Here is a 15954-nt window from a genome sequence, read left to right on the forward strand (position 1 = left end):
TCTCCCCCGTTGTCTCTCTTCATCTGTTTCTCCCTTTCTTCCCCTCTCTCACCCACTCTCTGTGTATCATTCTGTATGTGTCTGTCTATGTCTCTCTCTCCCGCCCCTCTGTGTGTGTGTGTGTGTGTGTGTGTGTGTGTGTGTCCCCTCCCTTTGGGTAACCATTCTCCTACTCCCTCCTTCTCACAGGACTCCTGGTGGCTGACCAAGGAGCATGGGCACATGCAGGGAGACCCTCCTCAAAGGAGCACCACAGTGCTTTAGTGAAGGGGTTAAACACAGAGAGTTTTTGTGCCTAGAGAGGAGGCAGGAAAGGGGACTGGGAATCCAGCTCCCCTCCTAATTCTCTTCCTGGTCTCCCAATGTCTGTTAAGCCAGGCTGAGGCAATCTCCTTGTTGGGAAAGGCGCTCAAGGCACTGCACTTAACAGGAACATAGCTTGTCTTCTGCACTAATGCTCCTGCCATTGTCTTGCTGTGTCATCCCCCACCCCCAGAAGTTCTTTGGCTGAGTTCAGAGGGCGCAAACTCCAGCCTGAAGTGGCAGGAAACGAAGGCTGTCTTATGGGCAGCAAAGGCAGGTAGAGGGGTGCTTCTCTGCTGCATATTGATTGATTGATTGATTGATTGATTGATTGTTAGAGTTGGAAGGGACCATGCGGGTCATCAAGTCCAACACCCTGCCTAAGCAGGAACTCTATAGCATCCTAGCCAAATGGCAGTCCAATTTCCTCTTTAAAATGTCCAGAGTATTGGAGTCACAACGTCCGCTGGTAGGTTGTTCCACTGGTTGATGGTTCTGACCGTCAGGAAGTTCTTCCTTATTTCCAGGTTGAATCTCTCCTTGATCAGCTTCCAGCCGTTGTTCCTCGTCCGGCCCTCCAGTGCCCTGGAGAATAAAGTGATACCCTCCTCTCTGTGGCAACTCCTCGTATACCTGTAGACTGCTATCAGGTCCACTCTGGCCCTCCTTTTCTCTAGGCTATCCACTGCCACCATCCTCCTCCTCCCCCACTCTCGTGACACCCTGGCTGGCTTGACTGTGCTGGGAGCATGTGTACAGGCAGGGAGACCCTTCAAACTGCTGCCCAACCTGTGCACACCTTTCCTGAGTTTTGGTGCTCGCTTGAGGGTGTCCCGCACAGCTGGCCAGACATTTACAAGAGGAGGAAGAGGAAGGAGAGTGCAGAAGCGAAGCGGCCCTGTATCTGCCTTCATGCCACATTTGCGCATACGGCAGCCTTCACTTTCTGCTGCTTCAGTCTGAAATCCAAAAAAAAAATAGAGGTGTGAGGGGAAGGGCCAATCCATTAAGGGGCAGGGAGCTACGGCAGAGGGGCCAAAGAACTGCATGCAATTCCAGAGCCATGAGTTGCCGATCCCTGGACTACATTTTTATACCATTTAAATCATGGTGGACATTTATTGTGCTTAATTAATGCATACATACATATCTACATAAAAACATTGACTACAGAGGAAAGGCATCCTTTATATACTGTATATTAGACTCTGAAATCGCACTGGAATGTAGTTTATTTTCAGGGAGCTTAAAAGCTTCATCTATAGTATTGAATATTGGATACATGCACAAAATTTATAATACACGCCTAACATGTAACTATTCTGTATTCTAAGGCAATTCAGATAAATTCATTTTGGGACATTATGCTGAAATCATCCAAGACAACCCATTCAGCTCCTAATTTTGCAACTTTGTAGTTTGCATGCACAGGGTTGCTCTCAGTTAGATGGATTGATTACACAGAAAATTCTTCTAATACATAATGTATTTGTAATTCTAGTATAGAGTTACACAACAGGAAGACATCTTAGCATTCTAAAGTCCCTCTGGATTAGCAGACCATCAATGTAGTAACATATGAGACAGTTACCTAACTCTGGATCAGGTATCCTCTTACCATTTGTTTAGCAGTTTTTCTAAGTTTCTTGGGAATACTCTCTCTGTAATGACAGCCTTGTGAGAACGTGAGAAATGGAAAAGGATATATACTGAAGAATGTTCTGACCCATAGAGAGCACAAAACCAGAAGGAGAAAGAGACCCAGTAAAATTTAGATCTAGTAAAACATGTGTAGAAACATTTTCACTATAGAATTATTCAGACTAATATATGAACCTAAACACAGTCAAGACAGTACTGGAAAGAAGGTGCTGCAGCTAGAACAGAAGTGTTACCTGAATTAGCAATCACTTTGCAAGCAAATATAGAATAAACTGAATGGTAGCTCAGTCAAATCCGGTAAACCAAAAATCAATAAGATCCATTCAAATGTCCAGGTGGTGGCAGAATGCTCTTTCTTATTCTTAGTCATGACACTTCTGGACAGGTAAGCACAATAAACTTCCTTAGTGGGGATGTGCAACCATCTCTTCATCCTTTTCAATGCACCATATTGGCTGAAAACTGAATTGAGAGGTGTCTCATCACAATGGAAACATAGAAACATAGAAACATAGAAGTCTGACGGCAGAAAAAGACCTCCTGGTCCATCTAGTCTGCCCTTATACTATTTTCTGTATTTTATCTTAGGATGGATATATGTTTATCCCAGGCATGTTTAAATTCAGTTACTGTGGATTTATCTACAACGTCTGCTGGAAGTTTGTTCCAAGGATCTACTACTCTTTCAGTAAAATAATATTTTCTCATGTTGCTTTTGATCTTTCCCCCAACTAACTTCAGATTGTGTCCCCTTGTTCTTGTGTCCACTTTCCTTTTAAAAACACTTCCCTCCTGGACCTTGTTTAACCCTTTAATATATTTAAATGTTTCGATCATGTCCCCCCTTTTCCTCTGTCCTCCAGACTATACAGATTGAGTTCATTAAGTCTTTCCTGATACGTTTTATGCTTAAGACCTTCCACCATTCTTGTAGCCCGTCTTTGGACCCGTTCAATTTTGTCAATATCTTTTTGTAGGTGAGGTCTCCAGAACTGAACACAGTATTCCAAATGTGGTCTCACCAGCATTCTATATAGCGGGATCATAATCTCCCTCTTCCTGCTTGTTATACCTCTAATGGATATGCCTGGTTTCTGTTAACAGCTACAAAACTTGCTAAATTGCTGTTTCCTCTAGTTAGAATTAAAAAAAAAAAAGCCTTGCATAACAAATATCTATCCTATCTATCTATCTATCTATCTATCTATCTATCTATCTATCAATCATCTATCTTTATTTATCTATCTATCTATCTATCATCTATCTATCTATCTATCTATCTACCTATCTATTTGATTGATTGATTGATTGATTTGATTTGATTTTTATGCCGCCCTTCTCGAGGCAATTCAGGGCGGCGTACAACATTAAATATAACAATATATAAGAAATCTAATAACTATAAAATATGAAAATTTATGAAAACATTTTAAAAGACCCCATGTACACTCACACACATTCATCCAATCCAATCATACCTCGTATCAGCCGGAGACAGTCTCATCACTCATGGCCCCCATGCCCGTAGGTTGATGGGTTACATAAAACAGTCATAAGAGTGATAACAGCATGGGTGAAGAACAGAATTTCCATTAAAATGATTATTAAAAGAAGGTGTAGATTCAGGGACACAAGGTTGATTAAAGAGAAAGTTCTCTCTAGCCTTTGATTATGTTTAATTTCCTAGTCAGTTTTGCTTTCATTCCTCATTCTTCAGATTTTTAGGGAAGCTATTACACCCAACAAGCCCAAATCTACATATTGATATTGTCTGCCATTCATCCTTTTATTTTAATCCTACCTTTATTATTTTGTAAGTAACTTAATGCAGTGTACATACCTAATACTATTTCCTTCTCCTGGTGCTTTAACCTCTGAACCAAACTGTTTTTATTCCTTTTCTTGACAGTGGTTAGTACTGTTTATGATTCAAACACTAAGCTTACTGTTCCAAAGAAGCAACTGGACTTTCTAATTTTTCTTTTATGACATTTCATTTCTGATCCAAAAAGCTTCTTCAGTTCTGATTGGAGCTGTAAAATTCAAAAATGTTGTAGGGATCTACTTGTGTTTCTATCTCTGTTCCCTGACATTTGTTACCACAGATAATTTGTTCTTTTTGTTTCAATCCCCTTATTCTTTCCTTTGAAAATAGACTCAAAGCAGACATGACATGGCAAACCACCAAGTAGGATAGGATAGGACAGGATAGGATAGGATAGAATTTTTATTGGCCAAGTGTGATTGGACACACAAGGAATTTGTCTTGGTGCATATGCTCTTAGTATACATAAAAGAAAAAGATACATTTATCAAGAATCATGTGGTACAACAGTTAATGACTGTCCTAGGGGTTAAATAAGCAATGAAGAAACAATATTATTAAAAATCTTAGGATACAAGCAACAAGTTACAGTCATACAGTTCTAAGGGGGAGGAAAAGGATGATAGGGATGATGAGGAAAAAAACTAGTAGAAATAGAAGTGCAGACTTAGTAAAAGGTTGACAGTGTTGAGGGGATTATTTGTTTAGTAGAGTGATAGCGTTCAGGAAAAACTGTTCTTGTGTCTAGTTCAGTGTTTCTCAACCTTGGCAACTTGAAGATATCTGGACTTCAACTCCCAGAATTCCCCAGCCAGCATTTGCTGGCTGGGGTATTCTGGGAGTTGAAATCCAAATATCTTCAAGTTGCCAAGGTTGGGAAACACTGGTCTAGTTGTCTTGGTGTGCAGTGCTCTGTAGCGATATTTAGAGGGTAGGAGTTGAAACAATTTGTATCCAGGATGTGATGGGTCAGTAAATATTTTCACTGCCCTCTTTTTAACTCGTGCAGTATACATGTCCTCAATGGAAGGCAGGTTGGAAGCAATTGTTTTTTCTGCAGTTCTGATTCTCCTTTGAAGTCTGTGTCAGTCTTGTTGGGTTGCAGAACCAAACCAGACAGTTATAGAGGTGCAGATGACAGACTCAATGATTCTTCTGTAGAATTGTATCAGCAGCTCCTTGGGCAGTTTGAGCTTCCTGAGTTGGTGCAGAAAGAACATTATTTGTTGTGTTTTTTTGATGATGTTTTTGATGTTAGGTGAACTCAAGAGTATGTAGTATTTCATGGATATTATTCAATGCTCTGATGATTTAATTAGCATGAAATTAATGCAGAATGAAACACTGAATTCGCACTGATATTTTGCTACCTGGTTAAATTGGTAGTAAGAGTTCTGTGTTTATTTATATTATTATAATGTTTTCGGCATTCTATTGAACATGTCTATACAGATGGATTTTAAATGGCGATTATCTTAACAAGCACAATATGACATCCTGACTTTTGCATTGACAAAAGAAACCTGAGGTACATAGGAACTGATTCTAGTACATTATCTGTTCAGTCTGGGGCTTTTCAAAAATATTATCTCCACATAGAGGTTCATAATCATATAATGCAGGTATTCACAGCCATTAATCGCTGATTAATTATTTAAGGATAATTCTGTGCAAGAAAGTGAATATGCATTTATCTAGTTAAAGTTAGAACAATTAATTAGTGGAACAACGTGCCTCCAGAAGTTGTGGGTATTCCAACACTAGACATTTTAAAGAAGATGTTTGATAACCATTTGTCTGAAGTGGTGTAGGTTTTCCTGCCTAAGCAGAGGGTTGAACTAGAAAACATCCAAACATCTGATATTTCTATTTCTATGTTCTAGTTTATTTGTTTGTTTGTCTGTTTGTTTACTTGCTTGCTTGCTTGCTTGCTTACTTACTTAACTTACTTACTTACTTACTTATTTATTTTGTCCAATACACATTGAATAGAATAGATATGTAGTAATATATATAAAGAAAAGGATAGAAGAAAAGATATAAAAATATAGAAGATATATGAAAGGAAGAAAAGATAATTGAGATAAGGAGAGACAATTGGACAGGGGACGGAAGGTACACTGGTGCACTTATGCACGCCCCTTATTTGAAATTAAAACTTGGCAGCTGATGCCAGATGTTCAGTGAAGTACAATGCCCACAACCAGTCACTGGATATCATGCAGACACAAGTTGATATCATTCCCCCCATTTGAATTATTTGAACATTAAAGAATTTCTACTGCCTCTCTATTAATTTGGGAGAAACCATCTGCTACACTATTGATTCACTTATTTCATTAGGTTTAGACACTCTCAAACTCCAAGCTGACTTTGAGGGGGACACCTAAATGCCAATGTTCAAAAGAACTACACTGCTAAAAAAAAATAAAGGGAACACTTAAACAACACAATATAACTCCAAGTAAATCAAATTTGTCCACTTAGGAAGCAACACTGATTGACAATCAATTTCACATGTTGTTGTGCACATTCAACTTTGTACCAAACAAAGTATTCAGTGAGAATATTTCATTCATTCAGATCTGTGTTATTTGAGTGTTCCCTTTATTTTTTTGAGCAATAGTAAACAATATAGCAAATATATTTGTATATTGCATGTACAATTTATGCATGGTATGTTTGTGTGTGTGTTTGTTAGTAAAATGGGGTTCTTTTTTAAATATTTTAAATTATATTTGGATTTGTTATGAATTGTTGTGTCGTGCTGTGAGCCGCCCCAAGTCTGCGGAGAGGGGCGGCATACAAATCTAAATAATAAATAAATAAATAAATGAATAAATAAATAAATAAATAAATAAATTTGCTGTATTATTTATTATGAGCTATAGTGGTTAGAATGCAGTACTGCAGGCTACTTCTGCAGGCTGCCAGCTCACTGCAGTTTGGCAGTTCGATTCTCACTGGCTCAAGGTTGACTCAGCCATCCATCCTTCTGAAGTTAGTAAAAAGGTTATTGGGGGAAATATGCTGACTCTGTAAACCCCTTAGAGGGGTCTGTAAAACACTGTGAAATGGAATATAAGATTAAGTGTTATTGTTTAGTGATATTATGGTTGGTCATACAGTTGTTTTCTCAATACGGAAAATATTCAAGCATTAAATGGAATTTTATTATTTATGATATTTTATTTATAACCTGTTATTATTATGTGGATAATCTACAGTCAGAATCACAATCTAAGGCTGGTAGAAATAGTACTAGTGAAATCCTAACCAAGATCTTTAAAATGTTCAAGATAGTATCTAAGGATATAGGCAGCTGCGAGCAGGATTTATTTATTTTTTTTGAAAAATTATCATTACAAACCAAATATATTAGCCAGATTTTTAACATATAGCAAGCTAGGTGTCATGGCATGTATTTGACCATTATAATTGGAGCAGCCTATGTTTGGAGAATGGAAGACTTTATCCATGTTTTTCAAGAAAATATCAGCTAACATCAGCAAACAGAAAAAATAAAGCAAAGGTAGAAAATCCTGATATTATGGTTCTAAAACTAGCATTTCTGACTGTGATGGAACTGCAGCTTCTGAAATTACAAGCCTAAAGCTAAAAACTCTGGAAATTACAGTATAGCCAACCATATATTGGCAGTGTCAAGGTGGAAGATATTCTATATTATAATATTACAGAATATCATCCAGCAAAAATAAACCTTTTGACATGTTATTGCTGTTGTCTTATGAAGAGACATTTAGTGTCGTGTTCAACTTTGCATTCGCAATCACTAGGATTTAAAATGCCCAACTTTGGATATACAGCATTATATCTCTTTTCATAAGGATGAATTATTCTTGTGTTGTCAACATTCTGTTTACATGGAACCATAGGAAACAGTTGTGTGCTGGTCCTAAATCTGCTAATTAACCAATTAACTTTCTAATCTGAGAATTCTCAAATGATAAAGTGGAGACAAAATAACAGGTGTAACTGGGGGAGATACATAGATTTTCATAAACATTGAGTCTGAACATCTGCTTCAGTGAAAAATTCATTTCATTTATGGAGAAAAGGGGGTATAAATCACTTGATAACTGTCAGAAATGTCCTCAAAGTATTGTATAGGCATGTTCCAAACTAAAGTTAATGGGACTTGCATCTGTACACACTTCTGAAAATTAAGGGGTGTGATTGTTCTGAACATTAAATACTTTGATGTTTTATACCATTTCAGTTGCTGCTAATCATAAATTTGCAGATCGCACATAGTTTTTCTGATGTGATTGCAATGCATGCAGTGATGCTTTTCTGCTTCATATACTTGCAACTCTTTAAAGCGCATTTTTTTAAAGGTGCCAGATGTGATGTTAATTTCTCCATGCAGTATAAGACATTCTGATTTAAACATTACATGAAAATAGCAACTGTATACAGTGGTACCTCTACTTATGAGCTTATTTCATTCCATGACCAGGTTCTTAAGCAGAAAAGTTTGTAAGAAGATGCAATCTTTCCCATAGGAATCAATGTAAAAGCAAATAATGTGTGCGATTGGGGAAACCACAGGAGGGTGGAGGCCCTGTCTCCTCCCAAGAGATTCCTAGAGGGGCCCCACAGAGGCTTCTCCCTGCCTTTTCCGGCCTTGTTTCCTCCCATGAGATTCCTAGAGAGGCCCCATGGAGGCTTCTCCCTGCCTTTTCCGGTTACAGTTTCAGAGGCTCAGGTTTGTAAGTGGCAAATGGTTTTTGAGAAGAGGCAAAAAAATCCTGAACACCTGGTTCTAATCTAGAAAAGTTCGTAAGTAGAGGCGTTTGTAGGGAAAGGTACCACTGTACTTTCCTTCATAGGACAACTCACAAGAATGTTAATATTTCCTAGTGATAATTGTATCATTCTTGATGGGGGTAGAAACAATAATAATAAAAAAACAAATAATTAAAAAGCAACATACCATACAGGTAAATGGTATGTGGCAATGGTCTTGGGAGACTACACAATGAGATGCTGCCTAGAGAACATTCAGATAATAGGAAACATATTCACAGCTACATAGTGGGTGGAGCAATAGTATCAGGAGTGCCCCTCTCCCCATGTTCTTGGGCTATAAACATCTTGGCGGAAGAATTGTAGTTTCACATTTTCAACATTCTGTTAATGTAGCTTTACAATAATGTAGAATTAGCTTATCTGGCCTTGAGTCCTGTCTGATCTACCTGATAAAGCTGACAGTTTGTTTCTACAGTCACTGTTTGCACTACAATTGTTGTTGCAGTTGAACTTACTGTTCTGGAATGAAAATAACTGATACAAGGACTGGCACTGCCTCCATATAGATTTCAGCCAGTTAATTTGATATAGTGATCTTGAACAAAGGAATTCATTGTTTCTTTAAAAATATAACTTTTACACCAGTGATGGAAATCCTCCTGTTGTATTACAAATGCCTTCATCACTCAGCCTTCATCACTCACTTTGAGTTTGGTTGTGAAAGCCAAAGACATTGAAAGAACAAAGATTCTCCATTCCTCATTCAATTTTACAGTGGAAAATCTTCAGCTGCAGCATTCCGATTCCATGAAAAAATAAGTGTTAGTTCAGTAGCCCATGTCATTACTTCACTTAGAACTGGAGATAAGTTGTTAAAAATTAGTCTCCAGTAGCCTAACTCCATGGCTGCTAGCCCCATTTCCAATTTATCAGAGGTGGGCTACTGTCCAGATAAGGGGGGAATGCTGTGGGGTAGTAAAAATGCAGCTCCATCCCAGAGCATACAATTTTCACTGAAAGATGTTGAAAGAAAATGCAGGTGTCCTGCATAAGCCACAGTGTGGTAGTAAACATTTTGGTAGCCCTTCATTGGTTACAATGCACCAATGGATACTAAGGGGAATGTGCACACTGCCTTTATTGATTGAAGTTTAATATAGATTCGTAATCAGGAACTGTTCCAGTTGTTAAGTTTTCCACAAAACGAATCTCTTTGAATTTATAGACATTAAAAAATTTGCAAGGGGATTGTTATGACAAAGTAGGAAACAGAAAAAAATATTAAGTTTTATATTATTGGTTGCTTTGATTTATTTATAAAAAATAAAGGAACTAAAACCTAAAAATAGTTATAAGCAGTATATTTGTTGAACTAGCTTGACAAAGACAGAATCAAATGTACAGATTGTAGCAGTACTATAGTAACGTTTTAGCCAAGAAAGCATTAGCATGGGCAATTTAGCAACCTGCTTTGATTATTTAGCCAGATAGAAAGATGTACTACATAATTAAAATGGAATATATCACAAATTTTTGTAATTTGTAATTACAAAAAATATTACAAACAAATTGCAAAAATTATCTAGTAATGAAACATTTGCAGGCAAACAACCAAGTTCAGAAAAAGGCAGTTGCAAGACAGTTGTAGTGTCCCGGAGTCACGTGGTCACCTTTTGCAACCTTCTGACAAGCAAAGTCAACGGAGAAGCCAAATTAATTTAACAACCATGTTACTAATTGAATAACTGCAGCAATTCACTTAACTTAATGTGGCACGCAAAGTTGTAAATGTAAATATGTAAAATGGGACAAATCTCACATTACAAATTTCTCACATAGAAACATAAATTGTGGGCTCAATTATGGCTGTAAGTCAAGGACTATCTATAAAGAGGTCAAAATAGGCTCTGGTTCTTGATTAATACAACTGGAACAGACCAGCATGACGGGCTTACTTCCTATTACTTTTTGAAGCTTCGCTTTCTGAAGACTTATGTATCCTTGTGGCTGAGGACAAAGTGGCAAGGTGATAAAAAAAATCTGAGTCTCAGATGAAACCCTAGTCCCCTGTTTCACTCATAACTGCAGGCAGCATGTTAGACTGCTAGCAGAATTAGAATACACTAAGATAAATCTATGTTTTGACATGTAACAGCTCAGAATCTTGGTAACTGCTTATTGCAGGCAGCATAGTTTAAGGCATTTTGCATAACATTTGCTTTCTAGAAACAAATAGGCATATAATTACTCTGTAATCGTATAGTAATTAGTGTCTACCATGCCAATATTGCATAATTATATGCCCTGCAAATTATATGGAAATTATGCTTGAATTTAGTTTGCATTTCTGTAGACAAAATAAAAACTTGGGATTTAATGTATAATTATGAATGTAGAGATGTTAAAATCTAGTAGGATGCTACAACTATCTTTTGCCAATTACAGTTTTTTTGTTTTTGGGTTTTTTTGCTGAAATGTAGAGATTGGTCCTCAAAAATCTGTGACTGAATCAAATAATTCCTGAAGTTGTGGCCCGGGTATCACAACTATGACTCTGGTTGCCCCAAACAGTAAGATATATAAATTTGGTATATAAATGGTGGTAACAAATAAATAAACAAGCAAATGAAGAAAGAAATTATGTCCTTATATATTTATTCTCAAAGGCTACTTTCTGCCTCATATTTTCTGCAATAATCATGAGTTTCTCAAGTTAAGTTTCAACTTGCTGCAATAATCTTTTCATCTACTTTTTTCTTTCTCTAAATGCAGCGGAGCCTGTCATTTCAAAAGGGAACAACTGTCTGGATGCTGCAAAAGCCTGTAACCTGAATGATACCTGCAAGAAATATCGATCAGCGTACATAACACCCTGTACCTACAGTGTCTCTAATGAAATCTGCAACAAGCGGAAGTGTCACAAGGCCCTAAGGCAGTTTTTTGACAAAGTTCCCCCCAAGCATAGTTATGGAATGCTCTTCTGTTCCTGCCGAGATATTGCATGTACAGAAAGAAGACGACAGACTATTGTTCCTGCGTGTTCTTATGAGGACAGGGAGAAACCAAACTGCCTGAATTTACAAGATACTTGCAAGACGAATTACATCTGCAGGTAAGATAACACATGACACTTGGGTGATTAATGAGGTGGTGCAAGGAACTGCTGAAATTGCCAGAGCTAGGAAACAGTATTTTCATCAGGGAACAGGTAAATCAGAAAAGAAAACTTTTATTCTTTAACAGAATAATAAAAACATGTAGTTATACTTGCATAATCTGAAATATACATTACCCCTGGAAACTTTGTGCGTGCGTTTATATGCACACACACACATACATACAAACAAACACACACACACACACACACACTGAAGAAGGGTGGCCTAGAAAAAGAGAGAGAGAGATGTGTATCCCTAGCAAGAAAGAAAATAAAGTAGTCCTTTCTAAACAATTCTGCAATTCTAACTGTTCTTGGCAGCTAAATAAACAATGTTTAATTAAAAATATTTGCTGAGATGAAAAAATAATAAAAAATTAGTAGTACGGAGTTGGTACAAGTGTAATTAGTTTTTCTAAACAAATTGTGATTGGTTCACAGTTTGGTGTAGGTTCTTATATTTAAAGGAAGAGGGAAGGTATTGAATAGATTGAGATGGTAAAAAAGACAATTTCCAAAAGATGATACACGTGACTCATAATCAGTAAACAAAACAAAAAAAATCAAAGAAATCTTGGTATCGTAGGAGAGAGGTGAAGCACTATTTTTTAAAAAAATAAGTGATGGGTTCAGTCCAACTGCATATCATCCAAAATGACACAATCTTTTTTAAAATCCAGACTGAAAGTATAAATGCCAAAATTTCCTATGTCATTTTTATGTTGCAGTATGCAGATTTTATAGGTTGATTTAGTCATTCATTTTTTAAGACCACTCAGTTTGGACGGTTCACCAAAACATCAATAAGTTAGACCATCAATAAGCATGACATCAGTTAACTGCTGGTGTTAACTACAGTTACCTACTTTGGGAACATTGGTTCTTTGGGAATTCAATTACCTAGAATTAAATTGAAACTTATGAAATTTATGACAATAAATAAACTTTCTTGAATTTTTTTGTTCTTCTAAAAAAGAGGCCATTTCTCATTAGTGATTTATTAACATTATTATAATATAATTAAAAAAACATCATAATAGAATAGAATAGAATTTTATTGGCCAAGTGTGATTGGACACACAAGGAATTTGTCTTGGTGCATATGCTCTCAGTGTACATAAAAGAAAAAGATACATTTGTCAAGAATCATGTGGTACAACACTTAATAATTGTCATAGGGGTCAAATAAGCAATGAAGAAACAATCCATATTAATAAAAATCTTAGGATACAAGCAACAAGTTACAGTCATACAGTCCTAAGTGGGAGGAAAAGGATGATAGGAATGATGAGAAAAACTAGTAGAAATAGAAGTGCAGATTTAGTAAAAAGTCTGACAGTGTTGACGGGATTATTTGTTTAGTAGAGTGATAGCGTTCGGGAAAAACTGTTCTTGTGTCTAGTTGTCTTGGTGTGCAGTGCTCTGTAGCAACGTTTTGAGGGTAGGAGTTGAAACAGTTTGTGTCCAGGATGCAAGGGGGTCAGTAAATATTTTCCCCGCCCTCTTTTTGACTCGTGTAGTATACATGTCCTCAATGGAAGGCAGGTTGGCAGCAATTGTTTTCTCCGTACTGAAGGAGCGGGTCCAGCAGTCACATGGGTTGCTCATGTCCAATCCGGTGGAACTGAGCCTAGTGTTAAAAAAGCTTGCTGGATCCGCCCCTTCCCCAGAATTCGCTCAGTTCTCGCATCCTGCGGTTGTATTGTGATAGCTCGTTCAATATTCTAACACCTTCCCTTCGATCCTTCCTTCAAAAGTAGTAAGATTTGATTATATTTATTTGTTTACTTGCCTTAATAACGCCAGCCGTTTGCGGCTCGGCTTTTTTTCCTTGGGAGAAGTTGCGGTTTCGTTTTCCCACGGCGTCTTTGCCGTTTACGATCCCCGCTGCCGCTTGTGGATTCTTTTAATCCTTTGGCCTGGAGGTTCTTGTGCAAGCATTTATTCATTGACTTATTTATACTGCTATTGTTAAAGGGCTTAAGAAATACCTCCTGCGGTGCGAGACGCTTGTTTCTAGTCTCCTGGACTTAGTCGATCGCTTCCCCTTTAAGATTTCGATTACGGAGCGATTTTTTCGGCGCGAAGGCCTTCGCGCCCTTTTTTAACTTAGGCCTCTCGTGTTGGCCTTCTGCCAGCCGCTTAGGCCTTAGTCCACCGCTCGGATCCCGGAGTGGGCTTTGAGACGCTCAGGCTTAATTCTCCACCGGCTAAGCCTCCAACCAGAGTGCCTTGGTTACTTTAGTTAAAGTTTAGGGAGGCTGGCCACGCTGTATTTGAGGACACGAACTCTGGGTTTGCCCAGATTGCCCTCAAGTCTCAGCAGCTCCGAGGCCTAGGAGCAGGATCCATTCCTCTTGGGAAGACCTTGAAATTCTTCTCCCTAATCATCCAGTTTTTTTGGCTCAGCCTTGCCTTCTGTTAATTGTCAGACTATGGCTACCTTTCCCAAGAGAGGCACTAATCAAGGTCCCAGAGAGGCCAGGCCTACAGGCGATGAGATTACCAGTATCCCCCAGGCCTCGACCTCCTCTTCTTCAGGGGCCCGCCCCCTGACCAAAGTCACCAGGGCTGAGAAGAGAAGGGACCAAGCCCTACAAAAGATACATGATAAATCAGCAAAGCGTTTGAAAGTACAGGCCCAAGTACTCAGTAGTCATGACCCCCCAGAGGCTCCTAATCTGCCTTCTTCTGGGGTCACTGTGTTATCTCTGGATGAGCCAAACCTAGACAGACCCCAACCTAACCTATGGGGATTAGGTCCAGAGGAACCAGATATTATTGAAGATTCCCCCCAGCCAGGATCCTCCCAGGCTTTCAGGGATTCTTCTGCCATTCCTGCTGATATTTCTAGTTTACCTCCTGAATTCCAATCTATTTTTTCTGTGTTATCCAAGGCCATTGATGCTAAACTCTCTACCATCAATGCGCCCTCCTTTCCTCCTTCTCCTCCTCGTCCCTCCCGCCCCTTGGGTTCCTCCCCAACGATTAGAGCCCCCATTCAGGATGAATCAGATTCCTCTCAGGATGAATATGAGGATATGGAAGAGGATGAGGATCCCTTTCAAGGTCTTTCAGACGATGAGGAATCCCAAATAAAGGTTCCTTCTCCAATTACTATTTTTCCCTCTCAATTGTTCAAATCTCTCCTCCTCAAAGCTAGAATTTCTACAGGATTGGCGGCCCAGGAGAAACAGGCCTCCACATCCACTGAACCCCCGGAGGAGAATTTACCTTACTTCACAGAGGAACAGGAGGATAACGAGGTAATTCCTATGCCTAAATTGTTTAAAGATGCCTTACTTAAGCAGTGGGATTTCCCAGCCTCTGGGCTTAATCCCACTACCAAGGACAAAAAGTTGTACAAACTCTCCTCTTCATATGAGGAGCTCCTATCTTTTCCAAAACCGGATGAACCTGTCAAGATCCTTCACTCGGCGGCGGCTGTGCCAGGCGAAGCAGAGGAGGTTCTCCGCCCAGAGGACAAGCGGATTGAACAGATGCTCAAAAGAGGATTCACCGCAGATTCCTGGGCCATTAAAAGTTCCGCAGCGGCTTCTTTTTTCTCCAGAGCCATGCTTCTGTGGCTTCGCCAACTTCAACAGCATATTCCTCCCGATGACTTGAGAGGTCAACAGGACTTCAACAAGGTATTTGCAGCTGCTCAGTATGTGGCTGATGCCACTTTACAATCTACCAGATTTGCAGCCAAGTCTATTGCAGCTTCTACAACGGCAAGAAGACTCCTATGGCTTCGCCCTTGGCAAGCAGGAGTACGTCAGAAGTGGCAATTATCTCTGGGACCTTTGAAGCGCGACCTTCTTTTCGGGGATCTTCTGGATCCACTCCTCACGGAAACCACGGACAAGAAGAAAGTATTGGGTCCAACCACCAAAAAGGCCACCAAAACGCAGTCCTTTCGTCGCCCAGGGCGTCAACAAGATCAAGCGGCTTCCTATCAGAGAACCCCAGGTCAGTATTCCCCCCGCTTTCGTTCCCAAGGTAGGAACTCCAGGGGCAGAGGTTTTCGCTTCCAAAGGGGAGCGTCCTCTAACAGGGCTTCAAAAAAACCTAGATGGTAGTTCTTCCTCGATTCCCATAGGTGGCCGCCTAGCCTATTTCGCCTCTAGCTGGCGTCTCACCTCCAAGGACCCCTGGGTCATTGACACTGTTCAAAAAGGCCTTCTTTTAGAATTTACTTCCCCCCCCCCTAAACGTTTTATTTCCTGCCCTT

At 39.1% G+C, this 15954-nt stretch overlaps 1 protein-coding gene across 2 annotated transcripts in view; it reads left to right on the forward strand.

Moving 5' to 3' along the window:
* GFRA1 (GDNF family receptor alpha 1) overlaps positions 1-15954 on the forward strand; it is a 341102-nt gene that overhangs the window by 213707 nt on the left and 111441 nt on the right. For both annotated transcript variants that reach the window (XM_070752647.1, XM_070752648.1), the window contains one exon: positions 11336-11675. In XM_070752647.1, the coding sequence (XP_070608748.1) occupies positions 11336-11675 (340 nt within the window). The remainder of the gene's footprint in view (positions 1-11335; positions 11676-15954) is intronic.

This window comes from Erythrolamprus reginae, chromosome 5 (assembly GCF_031021105.1).
Source record: "Erythrolamprus reginae isolate rEryReg1 chromosome 5, rEryReg1.hap1, whole genome shotgun sequence".
Taxonomy (NCBI): domain Eukaryota; kingdom Metazoa; phylum Chordata; class Lepidosauria; order Squamata; family Dipsadidae; genus Erythrolamprus; species Erythrolamprus reginae.